This window comes from Euphorbia lathyris, chromosome 6, assembly GCF_963576675.1.
Source record: "Euphorbia lathyris chromosome 6, ddEupLath1.1, whole genome shotgun sequence".
NCBI classification, from domain to species: domain Eukaryota; kingdom Viridiplantae; phylum Streptophyta; class Magnoliopsida; order Malpighiales; family Euphorbiaceae; genus Euphorbia; species Euphorbia lathyris.
Genome location: NC_088915.1, coordinates 61,258,044 through 61,273,473, shown reverse-complemented (window position 1 = coordinate 61,273,473; position 15,430 = coordinate 61,258,044). Strand labels below are relative to the sequence as shown.

The 15,430-nt window shown below is 34.5% G+C and overlaps 1 protein-coding gene and 1 long non-coding RNA gene across 3 annotated transcripts; one reads left to right on the top strand and one right to left on the bottom strand.

Moving 5' to 3' along the window:
* Window positions 1–3,786: 3,786 nt before the first annotated feature.
* LOC136234215 (uncharacterized) lies at window positions 3,787–9,140 on the bottom strand. 2 transcript variants are annotated; one of them, XR_010691110.1, is made up of 8 exons: window positions 8,843–9,140; window positions 7,067–7,233; window positions 6,722–6,839; window positions 6,530–6,643; window positions 6,238–6,396; window positions 5,995–6,153; window positions 4,129–4,227; window positions 3,787–4,028 (listed from the first exon to the last, which is right to left on the bottom strand). It is a non-coding gene; the product is annotated as an uncharacterized lncRNA (long non-coding RNA). The 2 variants fall into 2 exon arrangements; XR_010691109.1 differs by having other exon boundaries at window positions 3,790–4,028; window positions 6,535–6,643; window positions 8,843–9,136.
* A 1,452-nt stretch (window positions 9,141–10,592) lies between these two features.
* On the top strand, window positions 10,593–11,855 carry LOC136232025 (peroxisome biogenesis protein 7). The gene has a single exon (XM_066021063.1). The coding sequence runs from the start codon at window positions 10,663–10,665 to the stop codon at window positions 11,617–11,619; it is 957 nt and encodes a 318-aa protein (XP_065877135.1). The 5' UTR covers window positions 10,593–10,662; the 3' UTR covers window positions 11,620–11,855.
* The last annotated feature ends 3,575 nt before the right edge of the window (window positions 11,856–15,430 follow it).

The window sequence follows — 15,430 nt, the reverse complement described above, 5'->3', positions numbered from 1 at the left end:
GTTATATATTTTATGGTTTAAAGTTTATTTTTAAGGATTTTTTTCAAACAAGGATCTAAAGTTTATAATTAGGGTTTAAAATTTATCTTTTAGTATCTAAATTTATTTTTTAGGATATAGATTAGAATGTAGAATTTATTTTTGGGTTAATTAAAAATAACTACCCTGTGGTTTGGCCGATTTGCGATGTGATATCTGTGGTATTTTTTTTTTGCAAATACAACCCTATGGTTGCAAAATTTTACATGTTTTTTTTACTTTGCCAAATTTGGCTGATAACGACTTCGAAATAAAAAATTTCAAGAGCTAAATGATATTTAAAAAACTTTAATTCTTCAACTTTTTAGGTTTAAGGTCATTTAGGTGTTGTTTTTTTATGAGAGAGAAAGATAATGTTTAGAGAGAGAAAACTCCAAAAATGATGATTTTGAAAAATTAAGAATATGGTTCCATAGTAAATATGATACCAAACAAGTTTAATTCTTGAAAATTTTCATTTCGAAGTCGTTATCGGCCAAATTTGGCAAAGTAAAAAAACATGTAAAATTTTGCAACCATAGAGTTGTGTTTGCAAAAAAAAAAAAACTACCACAGGTACCACATCGCAAATCGGTCAAACCACAGGGTAGTTATTTGTAATTAACCCTTTATTTTTTAAGGTATAAATTTTTAAGTTAGGATATTGGATTTATATTTTAATTATAGTTGAGTGCAAAAGCATTTTTCCTTTCCATGTGGGAGGAAAGAACAAAATGATTAGTTACAGAAAAGAAAAAAAAATAGTTTATTTTATTTTATTTTTCAACGTGGAAATTTTCAAGCCTATGATATTTTTAATATAGGTTTGAGAGTTATGGACATAATAAAAATTAGGCTAAATGCATCATCTGTGTTTTGAAACTTGTCTGAAAAGTTTGATTCACTCTCTGAACAAATCTGAAGTGAATTGTTGATGCTCATGACCTTTGTTGAATTATAATTACATGTTGAATCAGCATTATGAGACACACATGCTGCTTGTGGTTTCTTCTTCTTGTTCGATTTATGCCATTCAGGATAACCTACTATCTTAAAACATTTCTCTTTCACATGACCACCATGTTTACAATTACTACAGAAATTATTCTCTTTGGCAACATTAGACTTCTTCTTCTAAGTATCCAAACGTGTGCTAACAACATTAACATTTGGATGAGAGAACTCAACTGATTGATAAGAAGAATTATTTTCCTTTTACTTTTCAATGCAAAATCATTGAAAACGCCTTGTTGAGTGTTGGATATGGATCTCGTAATAAAATTTGATTTTGACATGCTCAAATTCCTCAGTTAGGCCAGCTAAGAACAACATTAATTGATCTTCATCGTGAAACTTCTGTATCACAGATCTGGCCTCTCCTCATGTGCAAGAAGGAAATGGCATGTGTGTAGCCATCTCATCCCAAATCTTCTTCTGTTTTGTAAAATAAGAAGTAACAGATAGAGATCATTGAACAATAGAGTTTACCTCTTGCTTAAGATGCAAAAACAATATGCCATCCTTTTCACCAAATCGCTGCTGAATATCCTTCCATAACTCCCTAGCAGTAGTTGTATATTGAAATCCCTCAGCCAATTCTTTTGAAATGTTGTTTACGATCCTAGAGAAGACAAGATTGTCAACCTCTTCCCAGCGTTCACAAGCTATTGTTTCTACTTTTCCTAGTTCTAGGTTATCCTTGAGAATGAAATCGAGCTTTCGTTTTTCCTTGAGTGCTCGAATCATTGCATGACTCCACGAGATATAATTCTTTGCGGTAAGCAATACCGAAACAAGAACTAATCCAAGATTTTCAATTTGTTGTGTCGATCCAAACAAATTGGATGAATTTGTATTATCTTTATCGTGATTCATTTCTAGATCTGATGTTTGTTCAATAGATTATGGATTTGGATCTACGAAATCCTCTGATTCTTCATCTTCAAAGCGTTCTTCTTCAGAACCAGATTGTAATGCGTGGAGATAAAAAAAAAAAAAAACTTTTACCATTGAGAAAGCATGATCATCCTAACCATATGCTCTGATATTTTATATAAAATGATTCTAAGAAGAAAATGAAAATGAATAGACTCAAATCGATCTTCATTGAAAGGGATGCTCTACGATTTATAACAGTTACAAGGAAGAAGAAAGAGTAAAGTAAAATAAAGCAGTAACTTCTAATTAAGTAAAACAGTAAAAAACTTAATATCTCTCAATAGTATGACCCACTTGCACCAAAAGTATAGAATTCTTGTTTTTTACTTAGTAATTAAAGTCTCATATATCTTTATGTAGCTTTAGCTTTTGTCATTACTATCCCATAATACATGGTATTTTCAAACAAACAAGCCAAAGTTAGTTTATATTTATGTGGATCCTTCAAAGTAAATGATGAAATTTCAAAATCTTTCCTATTCTATAACTTTTCTTTCTTAGCAAAATAATTTGTTCATAACAATAATTAATCAGTACATACATTATTTCTACATTACATAATATTATATATATTATTGTTAAATTTTTTTATAGTATTTGTGAATTTTCATGTAATTAACCTAGCTCATTTTACTATAAAAATGACTCTTTTTACTAAACAATTTCGACTCAAAATCCAAAACGTCACTTTTTACCTACGAATCCAACTCAAAGTCCATCTGGCGTGTCTCTCTTTTACCAAAAGAATCCAGCCAAATGTCTACGTCAAAAATGACTATTTCTATCGAAGAAATCTGATTAAAAACCCATCCAAATACATAAAATGGTTTTTTACTAAAAAGAACCAAAACATTTTTAGAGGTTACCTTGGGTTAAAGGAGGTAATGGAATGGAAAAGGAGTTAATGGAAATGATGGAAATGAAAGTTAAAAATTAACATTGTTTGTGTTAGAATGTAAATGAGAGTTAAAAGACTTCGTTTGGGAGTTCAAATATATGAGGGAAAGAAGGTTAAATTTACTCTGTAGAGATAAAAAAATTTTAATGAATCTTACGTTACTTTCATTATCCCTCAATTTGAAGGTTAGAGTTTAGTAGGGCTGGGCGCGGATCTTGAAGAAATTGGATTGGATCGAATATCCGAGTAAAAAGATCCAAAACTGGACCGAACTGTTGAATTTTTTCAAAGAACTGGACCGAACTAGACTGTTGACTTTTTTTATCAAAAAACTAGACCGAAGTTATCCAGAACTGGACCGATAACCAAATTAGATTGGATTGGACCAAACTAGATTGAAAGAACTGAAGATTCATATTAAATTTACATTTTATACATGAAGTTTTATTTTTTCCTATATAGTAAAGTCACTAGTGGAAAAATGGCCATTTGCATCGGCCGTTTAGGGCCTTTTGCATCGACCGCAGCGCGATGCAAAAGCCCTCGACACAAATGCAATTGCATCGGCCATGCAAATAAGGTGGTCATTTACATCGGCCCCTTAAAGAGGCTGACGCAAATGGCCACCTCTATTGCATCGGCCCTTTGTAAGGGGCCGATGCAAATGATATGTCAACCACGTTAAATGACACAATCATTTGCATCGGCCCCTTACAACGGCCGATGCAAATGATTCTTTATTTGCATCGGTCTTTTCAAGGGCCGATGCAAATGATATAACATTTGCATCGGCCATATTTAAGGGCCGATGCAAATGACTGTATTATTTGCATCAGCCATATTTAAGGGCCGATGCAAATAATGAATTTATTTGCACAAATAAATTTATTTATTTTTCCAGAATTTAATTTTAATATCCTGCATTTAGATTTGTTCAATTTGAAGAAAAAATATACTAAATCAATATATTGCATACAAATTAACAGTTTGATAAGAACAAAAAGGTTACCATTTGTTTCCAAGTTTTTGGTACAAAAAAACAAAAACACTTCATTCTAGTGTAGCAAAATCCTACGAATTTACAAAAAGGAAAATGACTTCATTCTAACTTTAACGTGAAACAAAAACACGAAATGCACAATCAACCCTTCAAATTGCAGCAAAATCCTACGACCTGTGTCAATCAAAAATCATGAAACAAAAACAATTAATATAAGCAAAGCCACCCCGAAATAAAACATAATAAATGGAAGCAACAATACATAATATCTCACCGAATCTTAAATTGGCGCATTGGTTATAAAATACGCCGCTCAAATATCTCTAACGATATTTATCTCATCATCGGAATAAGGTGTGCTTCTTTTAAGAACCTAACAAAAGCAAAAAGTGAAACGTAAATACTCAAGCTTGTTTAGCATACACACAATTAAAAGTATGTTGATAAATTAGAAATGACAACTAACATCAAAAAATGAAAAATGAAAAATGAACATGTGCAAATAGAAACAATATTGAAAATCATCCCGAGTTCATTGATGAAATGAACATGCTGAGTTCATACCTCTCATCTCATAACTATAATCCCTCGACCATATAACACCCCACTAGCAAAAGACAAATGAAAATTGAAAAATGAACATGTGCAATAGAAACAACGTTGTAAAATCATCCTGAGTTTCATACCTAAGAGACATTATTATGATTGCCGATGGCAACACACTTTATTCAACAAAAGATTACACAGCTTAGTCACAAAATATTACACAATGAAAGTGTAGCATGCTGAAAAAGAAATCAAATAAAGCACTAAGCATTTCCACATTACTTGAGACATACTCGCCCACAATAATTTTGATGCTAGTAGCACGAAAAGTATATAAAGTTGGTAATTAGAGCATTTAGATTTTCATAAAGTTGCAATTGGGCAGAGCATTTACTTGGTGGAAATTCAGCATAACTTAACATTGGAATTTCAAATACCAAAAGAGTAAGAATAATATATTAAAAATATTGAACAGTACAATCTTGCTAAAAGCTGGTTAGTCTTTTTCTAATGAATAATCTATACATAAGCACCTCGTTCACTTGAGCAATAAAGATTAAAATGAAGATATAGAGAAAACACAGACCCAAATCAAAAGCCAATGTCTAAGAAAACACATAATACTGGTATAATAACAGTTATCATAGCTCTATCAGAATGAGTCCCAATCAAGCCCTCTATGGTCAAATTCCTCAACTTCCTATAGCAACTATCCCCAACTCCACACAGGTTGCAGATGTGGAGGAATTCCTCACTGACAGGGAACAATTGAGCACTTATCTCAAATCTTGCCTTGCCTCTCCTCTATCTTTCTTCTATTTTGGATTGACAATTGTGCAGAATCAGTGGTGACAGTCATGCATGTAATTGTTTCAAAATTTCCCCACCTTGCGACCACTCTTGAAGAAATTCAAGAATATATGCTTGGATAATTCACACATTGGTGAACACGGGTGCTACGGAAACTGAAGGACGCTCCCCTAAAAGATGAAATTCTACTCTTTTCTACACTTCTAAATTGTTGATACAATAGAAGAGAACAATATTAGGAAATGGTTCAACTAAGACTAGTATTTCTTAGGGAAAAAATTATACTCTTCTGCCAGTACCTAAAATTGATACAACATATTTTAAACAGTATATGCAATCTCAATCTGCCTTCATTCAAGCTCTAGGCAAGCTTAACGCCCATTCAGAGCCTGAAAATTCATGTATCATTAACAAGAAGTCCAGTAAACCATTGATGCACTTTGACAATTTGAGACACTTAAGGTAAACAACAATAGCTAGTTCCTTAAAGAATTTTAATGTTTCCGTTCTCGTTTCATTTGGTCCTCTCTCTTATCAGCTCATTCCTTTGGTAATGATAAAGATGAGTAAACCATATAATAACCGTTAATGCCACCATGACATCAATAATCCAAATCGTGTGCTATTAGGGAACAACTTTCTGTGAATTTCTATGACAGCTACTAACAACAAATGTAATCTGGCATCAGACTCCATAGGATAATTATCCATTTCACGTAAGACCACCAACTGTACCATATCTCTCAAGCAAGCAGGCAAGGCTCAAAGAAGCAACTAAAATTACCTTGGTGAGTTTAATCAGGCATTTGACAACAAGATCAGAGAACTTCTGATTTCTGATGGCAAATGTCTCACTTGACACGGGTGAAGGCCATCTTGAGGGATCCAGTGGACTTAAGAGATTAATCAGGACACCAAAGGATGAAGTTCGATCAGCATTATCCTGTATGTACAACCACTTATAAGGTAGGACGTAAAACATATCTTAAACTTGATAAGAAAAGAAGCATGTCAGTTAAACCATCACCAAAATTTTAAGCATAAGCACATTCAATGCTTTCAATAGTTGGTTGTCGTCGCCCATATGAGGAACCCTTTCATCCAACAGCCAAAGTAGAAGCTCTGTTATTAGACTGTCCAGAGTGCTCTCTTTAACAGCATGAGCAAGTCTTTTATTTTGAAATGTCTGCAGCAAATTCAATCAAGCAAAACACTATGTTAGTTCTCCAAAAAGGAGTATTCAGTCTCTGCTTGTTATTCAGTCAAACCAAAACCACCATCCTAGGAAAATAGAGATGCATGCTCATTGCTTGGGCAACCTTACTTTCGCCAATGGCAGAAGGATCTTGTGATACTCATATATCTTCGATCGATGGATCAACTGACATGCGAGCAAGCCATCCAAATTTATTATCTTGCAATACAAAGGTGCCCTGTAAGAAAAACATAAGCGAGATTATGATCTCCATAATTATTTTTAGATCCAATTAAGAATTGAATGGCAAACTTACCTGATGATTCGTCTTCAAGTTGTCTATCTGCTTCTTGAAAAGCTCAGACCAAAAGTCTTTACATATGAACTTTATTGCCTCTAAATGGTCATTAAACCTTGGTCGCTCCATAGTATACCTGAGAAAGTAAATCTCTGTTAATCCATTCCTCAAACCTAAATTTTTTATTCTTTTCTAGACTTTCACAATAACCAAACAACACCTCAAAATTAGAATTTAGATTTAAAGATCCAATCTAAAGAAAATAGAATAAATATTACTAAAAACTGAACGGGACTATGAAATCAACAAGATCGGAAAAATTAGGGAATTAAAGGATTTGAAAGATGTTTAAGATTGGCAGACCTGATAGCCAATAGCTTCGATACGACGGCCGGCGAGCTCGGGCTTGTTGGCGTCGAGGCGATTGCAGTATGAAGAAACCATAGTTGTGGTGGAAGAGGAACAAACACCAACGAAGACAAAGCGTAAATGGGTCTAGGGTTATCCCTTTCTAGCGCCGTCAACGATTCCTGTTGACAAGAAGAAGACTCAACTGATGGGGAAAATGTAATGTTTCATTTGCATCGGCCTAGAAAAAGGCCGATGCAAATGATTACAGTATTGGCCGACGTAGATATGTAAGCGGTCTTTTGCATCGGTTCTTAATAAGGGGCCGATGCAAATAACATAAGCATTTGCATCGGCCACTTAAAGGCTACTGATGCAAACACATGAATGGGCTTTTGCATCGGTCTTTAGCAATGGCCGATGCAAATACCAAACGTATTTGCATCGGTCCCTACTAAAGGGCCGATGCAAATACTGTATCTAATGACAATTGCATCGGCCCTTAGTAAAGGGCTGATGCAAATGTGTTATTTGCATCGCGTATCAAAAGGGGCCGATGCAAATACAGCGATGCAAATGAACGTTTTTCCACTAGTGAGTGTTGCATTTCTTATTTTTATTTAAGGTAAGTTGTATTTTCTATTCTTATTTAAGGTATGTTAGAATTATTAGGGTGATTTAAGGTGTGTTATATTTCCTATTCTTATTGAAGGTAGGTTAGAATTATTAGGGCGATGATTTGTTAGGTCAACTGTGTTTTTCTTGTCTCGTTTCCTATTTAAGAGAATCAGCTTCTACTAATTGATTATGTAATTGGTTAATGAAATGTTTTTTTTATTCTATATTCTTCTCTCTATTCTCTTTGTTTCTCATTCGTTTTTCTTCTTATTCTAAAATTCTAGTTCATGAGAATCCTAGTTCTGACATCATCTCCTCAATTTCTTCTCTAAAGTGAAATCTAATTGTTTGCAATTTACGTTTCAGGTATTGTTTTTCCTACTATTTCTTTTGGTTGTTGGTAAAATCCTAAAATTTGTGTACATATGATAATCAAAATAGATCAATTAATTTGGTAGTTTTTGGCTTTAGTCAAATTTTGATTTTTGTTATTGAATTTTAACTCGTTAGAATCTAGTCAAGTTTTTTCTGCTATTTTACTTTAATTTGTTGCTGTTTAGCTAAAATTGTGCATTTCTTAAGATTTGCGTGTTAAGATGTTAAAATTGTTAATCTTGAAACTAAGTTGCCAATTTGTTCTTTAGCAATTCGGTTCACCAATTACTTTATTCAGGTTGAAATTAATATTTGGTATTGTAAACACATGTTATTTATTTTGATTAAGAATTTTATATATTTATTATCTTGTAAATTATATTTTTAATTTATTTTTGATAAAAGTATAGGTATTTTATTATTTGATTCGTCAAATAACTATACTGGATTGGACCAGAACCGAATCCCCGAATCTCTGAATTGGATCGAACCGAAATTTTCAATCCAATCATGTAGATTCATTTTTAGGAATCCCTGAAGTTCAATCAAATCCTGGAGATTATTGAATCCCCAAACTGGACTGAACTGAGCCCAACCCTATATTGAAATTTTTAGTATGTGAAATTTTTGTTGAGGAAAATTACCATTCCACCAAATTGTTACTTAATCTTTATGTATTTCAATAATTCTATAAGCGTTTATGTTAATTGCTGGTTTAGTATTATGAATTATTAGATTATAAATGGAAGAGGATAGGAAGGGTTTCGATGATGAGAGGGGAGGAGAGCGTAAAATTACCTGACTGAAAGTAGAGAGTATAATCAACACGGTGGAGAGCAGCGACCGGTAGTGGAGATAGACGGCAGTGACGACCGGTACACAGAGAACGGCAGCACTGTAGATAGATAGTGGTGACGGCTTAAGCAGTGGAGATTGGCTGCGGTGGAAATCGGAAATCGGAAATCGGAGAACGGTGGTTGGTAGGAGATGGATACGTGATTTCCCTCTTTTCCGCGTTTATTTATCTGAACTGCGTTTCTGTAAATAAATTAAAATAGGATTTTTAATTAATGATGTGGAAATATGGTACATGTGTGAGGTCTTTGTATTCAGTTGGGAGTCCTGGACCCCTATATAATTTCCCCAATCAATCGACATAACCCTTTAAAGTAGGGACAGTTTTTAAATTTAAAACTTAGGTGCTGTTTGATAAAACTGAAAATTAATTGCTGAAAAAATAAGTACTGAATTTTAAGTGCTGAATATTATAAGTGCTGAAAGTATTGAATGATTTAACTTTTATAAAAATATTTGTTGATAATGTTTAACTTAAACTATTAAGTTAAATATTTTGACTTATCAAAATAAGTGATTTTTAACTTAATTAACTAATTTAAGTGGTGGAGAAACAACCGTTATCAAACACACTTAAATTAAATAAGTGCTTAATATTTTAATTTAAGTAATTAAGTGCTTTATCAAACAAGGCCTTAATAATAGTGTTAAAACATTAAATCAATGAAATAATCATATTTAAAAAAACTGCACAGATGCTTCAGTTTTCTTTCCTGCTTTACTCATCTGTGAGAATGAAAATCATAATTGAAAATAAAGATGATCTTATATTCATATCATGACAGTAACTCATTTTCATATTCACTTTCCAAATTCTTTTGGAGAATCATTTGTGGAAAAAAAAACATCAAGATTGGACATTCATATAATTGAATAAGTGAACATGAAAGTTAACAACAATTGATCTGATATTCTTAAGTAACTGGTCCCAAACAACATCTTTTTCATATTCATTTTGGTTGCTTTTTTCGGATAATATTAATGAAAATAATAGTTTATATAGAACCCATTATATTCTCTATTTTTTTACAGTGTGATTTGGTGGGAAAAATCCATTGGAGTGCCAGTAACAGTCTTTGTTCATACAAACCGGAAAAAAAGCTTCGAAACAAGATTCGAGTATGAAACCATGGCAGATGACAAAACATTCAAGAGAAACCTAGAAAATTGAACAATATCACTTCTGGATTCACAGGTTGCAGTGAGGTTTAAGATGAAGCGGTCAATGTAGTTGATCCTTTCCGGAAAACCCAAAATCAGAAATAGCTGCAAAATGAAAATGAAAAGCAAAAAACGCAAAAAAAGGAAAGAAATGGCACAAGGATAGTGACTAAGTAAAACATAGGATTGAAATATAAATATGTATTACAAAAATTAATAATAAAATAATTAATATCCGGTAACTATAATTTTGATAAAAGTATAAATTAATGTATCTAAATCTGATATTTTGAATTTAATAAACTAGCATATGATAACAGAAAAAAAAGAAAATAGAAGATTGTAAAAAAACATCAAAAGATGAGTTACCGTGTAATTTCCTCTTAAAAGATTTGAGAATCGATCTATTATTTTGTTAGTTTCGTTAATTTGAAAATTTCCACTGTATTACCAATAAAATTTTAACTATCAATTTGGCCCATGAGGTGAGGCCCAATCCAAGAAAAGAAAACTCTTTTCAACGTTCCCCAAGGCAACAACCGGATAATGATTGGCGACACCAAATCGCACGACGACCAAATCGAAATCCAAATCCAGCTCCAATGCCAGTCTTCAAAACGCCATTCAACGGCTACTCCGTCAAATTCAGCCCCTTCCACGAATCCCGCCTCGCCGTCGCCACTGCTCAGAACTTTGGCATCCTTGGTAATGGCCGCCTTCACGTCCTTTCCCTTCCCCCATCCCCCAACCTTCCTCTTGCCGAATTGGTTAGCTTCGATACCGCCGACGGCATCTATGATATAGCTTGGTCAGAGTCCCATGACTCCCTCTTAGTTGCCGCTATCGCCGACGGCTCCGTTAAGCTTTTCGACACTGCTCTTCCCCCAAATCAAAACCCCCTTCGTTCCTTCCAAGAGCACACGCGCGAAGTGCACTCTGTTGACTACAATTCCACGCGCCGAGACTCTTTCATTACCTCCTCTTGGGATGATACAATAAAGCTTTGGACATTGGACCGACCTGCCAGTATCCGTACCTTCAAGGAACACGCCTATTGCGTCTACTCCGCCGCCTGGAACCCTAGGCACACCGATGTTTTTGCATCCGCGTCCGGCGATTGTACTGTGAGAATTTGGGATGTCCGTGAGCCCGGTTCCACAATGATAATTCCGGCTCACGAATTTGAAATTTTATCTTGCGATTGGAATAAGTACGATGATTGTTGTATAGCGACGGCGTCAGTGGACAAAAGCGTCAGGGTGTGGGATGTGAGGAGCTACAGGGCGCCAATTGCAGTGTTAAATGGGCATGGATATGCTGTTAGGAAGGTGAAGTTTTCGCCACATCATAGGAGTTTGATGGTTTCTTGCTCTTACGATATGACAGTATGCACTTGGGATTATATGGTGGAGGATGCATTAGTCGGAAGATACGATCACCATACGGAGTTTGCAGTTGGTGTGGATTTGAGCGTGCTTGTTGAAGGACTTATGGCTAGTACTGGCTGGGATGAGTTGGTTTACGTTTGGCAGCATGGAACGGATCCTAGAGCTCCTTGATATAGGGAAGTTTATTCAACCTGTTCCTCTTGTGATTCTTGATCATACTAGTAGATGATAATTGCATTTGCGATACAACAAATTGGAAGTGCTATGCTTGTTGGGAACCATTGTGACATTTCAATCTTTTGAATAATTTGCTGAATGATTCCCTGTATATTAGTTTTAATAACGGAAATTATATTATACCAAGTGGTTTTTTCATGAATTTTATTACATTGCGGATCGTGTGGTTTTGCAGTTGTGTCCTTTTCTTTTATGTATGAGATACATGATTACTTTTACTGTTACTGTTAGATTGATTTGATGCATACTAAGTTTATTCTCATATACTCTGGTAGAACACTTTATTTTGTCCGTCAAATATGCCTTATACAATCTAATTGTGACGCACTGATGTTTTTATGTTTGATTTGGAGTTGGAGAACTGCTTGTGCTAGGTGATCTTAATTTGGTGATCGAGTCTGTCCCTTTTCTGATTCTTCAATGGACCAAGAAAGGAAAATGACTATGAGAGTTTGTCTTATAAAGGAATGTATAACTTCACATTTCCAGTCATAAATCAATTATCAAATGTCATTGTTTAGGATTGAAGTTCAACTGTGAGTTTGGGACATCTGGGAGAATTCTGCCGTACATTTGCAGGATTCTTGATGGATGCTTTCAACACCTCCTTAATTCCCTTGATTTCATCTAATTTAGGCATAGGATTATTGCTGTTTAAATTATTCAGGTTATGTTTTACAATGAGTGGAAGGAACTTAAGTAGACATTTAGAGTTTGTAATGTGAAATACCTTAATCAAGTCAGTAAAAGACCATGCAAATAAGTGACTTCCACTGCCAACACCCATTGTTACTTTGATATCAGAGTTAGGGGATGAATTGCATCTTAAAATTTAAGGAGCTATATTTTTTGCTACCTTATCTAATGATAGACTTATTAAAACATGGGCAATAAGTTATAATAAATCTAAAAAGTAAAAACTAGGAGGTTGTTGTTTCCTTAAATCAATAAAGACTCAGAACAACAGTGAAGTCTTTGAAATAAACCCCAAAGATTTCACTGAAGCTATACAGTAATACAACACAAATTGCTTCTATGATGCCTACTCAAGAGAACTGTGAGGCTAGCCATGCTCTAATACAGACGGATCCTCTTTGTGGTATTCAGTCTTGCATGCGTTCAGCTGAAGTGCAGTTTGTTGGTTGTTAGTTCAGTGTGTTTCTGAGGAGTCTTAGCTAGTTGTGAATTACTTAACAGATTATGACTATGGAAGAGGAGTTAGTTGATTTCAACAACCATAAAAGTCGTTTTTTTTCTCTGTAAAGGTCCTCTTTGTCTCATTATTCTCTCTTCTCTGTTCACGCTTCTTCTCCCCTAATACTTATCCTCTTAAATAACTTCCAAATTATGTTAAACTGTAGTTCAATTAGCTCACTAAACATCAAGAAGAAAACTCATAGTTCTGTCTAGCAACTGATGCTCGTAAAATATATAGCAGTTAATAGGACAAGTGTATCCTATCGCAACAAGTAATATTGTGCTAAGCACGAGATCGAACCACAAAAACTATTTGTTATAATTAGGAAATCTACCTAGGCTGATCTAATTATTTAGAGGGTTGAATGATAGTTTGAGTTTTGATTAATTAACTAAATGAATTAAAACTATAACATAACAAAATAAAGTGAACAATTAACAGGGTAGAAGGTGAATTGACGGATGGTACAATCTAGGCTGAGGAATTCTTTGATTAAATCCTATGTATGAGTTTAGGGAGTTCAGATTTATGTTTTACCAGTGATTGACGGTAATTACCTTAATAAGAAAGACAAATGTGTACAAGATTTATCTAACCTATTCACATGCATTCGGGTGACGGCTTGATTAGGGATATACCCTAGGTCATGCAAAGCATTAGGTTCTTTGGCAATTAAGGCTAAAGCCGTAGCCCAGCCACAAAGCCGCACTCCTAGTGGTCTCTAGCGAGGTCAGGTTTACACAGGTTCAGCATAGATAATTCCATGGTCAGGTTCTTATTTATCTATAATCCTATCTTTGTCAGGTTTATAGGCATTAGGCACAAGATATATACATAAAGCAGACTAGTTGATCGTCATCGAGTCTCATTCTAGCAATAATCTTATTCCTGACAATTTCAAGGCATTAAGTATGCATAAACTGATCAATCAAAGGCCCTAGATCCCTAATCATACATAATCATATAATCAATCTCATCCCCATCCCAAATTGGATGGGGATTAGTTCATAGACAAACCAATCATAGCAATAGGAAAATAGGAATAATGGAAAAAGCTTCAATTAAATATAATAGCAAAAGATAAAAGGGAAAGAGAGAAATCTAGAACCCGTTTGTCGATTCCAATTACAAAAGTAGAAGATAAAGCGCTTCTCCCATTAATTGTTCTTCAAAAGGAAAGATAGAATTGAAAACTAATCTAAAAAGCAAAAAGGAAAAAGAACAATTCTGAAATATAAATCTACATTGTGAATGACGGCCCCCTGATACAGGTGAGATATCTTCCTATTTATAGAGTTAGGGAGAAAACCCTAATACATCAAGGGTAAAAATAGACAATTACAAAGTGTTTTAATGGGCTCCAGACCCATATCCACGAATTTCAACAAAGGGGAAGGCGCTGGTGCGCCTTCCCCCGCCTCGTCTCGTCGAGACAGGGCATGTCTCGACGAGACGAGGGCCTGTCTCGACGAGACAGCCTTTGTCTCACCGAGACAGGTCCCATTTGGGGAATTATGACTCCGGTTTTTATCGTTTTGAGTCCCTGGGCTTCCGAAAGATGCTCTAATGGTCCCTGACGAATCCCAAAAGTGCTCTGATGGTCCCTGAATAGTCCGGTAATGCTCCAATGGGCTTTGGTCTGGTTCGGAAATGCTCGAATAATCCCTGGAAATCCCTGAAAACATAAAAAATGCCATAAATAAAGGAAAATACTAATTTTAACTAAAAACTATCAAATTAATACAGAAACTTAACTAAAAGCTAATTAAAACAAACTAAATTAATCCTAAAAACACTATAAAATAGGGAGCTATCAGCAACTAATTGGCTAAGGTAATTATGAGCATTAAGAGCATCTCCAACAACCTCTTAAATTGGCTCTTAAGTTAAAATTTGAGGAGGGAGAACAAAAAATCAGCTCCAACAGCCTCTTAGTGGCTCCTCAAATCACTAAGAGGAGCCTCATCCCCTCTATTAATAGAGAGTCTCTCTCCACCTCTTAGTGCCTCCTAACTTCATATTTTATTAATAATTTATTATTAATAAGTCTCTCTCATCACACTATTGGTAATATAACAATAAATAATAATCTTAATAATAAAATAATAAATAAGGAGTGAATATAAAGAGCATTGTTGGAGATGATATATCTTAGTAACTTTTAAATCACTAAGAGTCAATTATTTATATTATTTATAGGGAGTTCACTAAGAGTCTCTTGGAGATGCTCTAAGATAGTCTAATTTGACCTTGCTTGCTTAAGCTCCTTATGTCTGTGGTGCCAAATGACCTGCTCTGATGCACTGACATTTCATTGACTCCATATAGTCTGTAAGGCAATTTTAGTTTATACTCAGCATCTTTGATGGTCTTACAGTTGAATATATGCTTGTTAGTTATAGCCAAAGGGTAAGGGAGTATCTTATATAAGCTTTTGGACATGTATAAATTATGTTCCCCTTGCTTATGTGGACTAGACTTTACCCACTGACAGTTCAAGGAGAATGAAGGAGTTAGAGCTGTAGATTCTAACACTGCATTAAGCTT

Excerpts from the sequence above, each read along its gene's own strand:
- LOC136232025 (XM_066021063.1), top strand. The coding sequence starts at position 10,663 with ATGCCAGTCTTCAAAACGCCATTCAACGGCTACTCCGTCAAATTCAGC.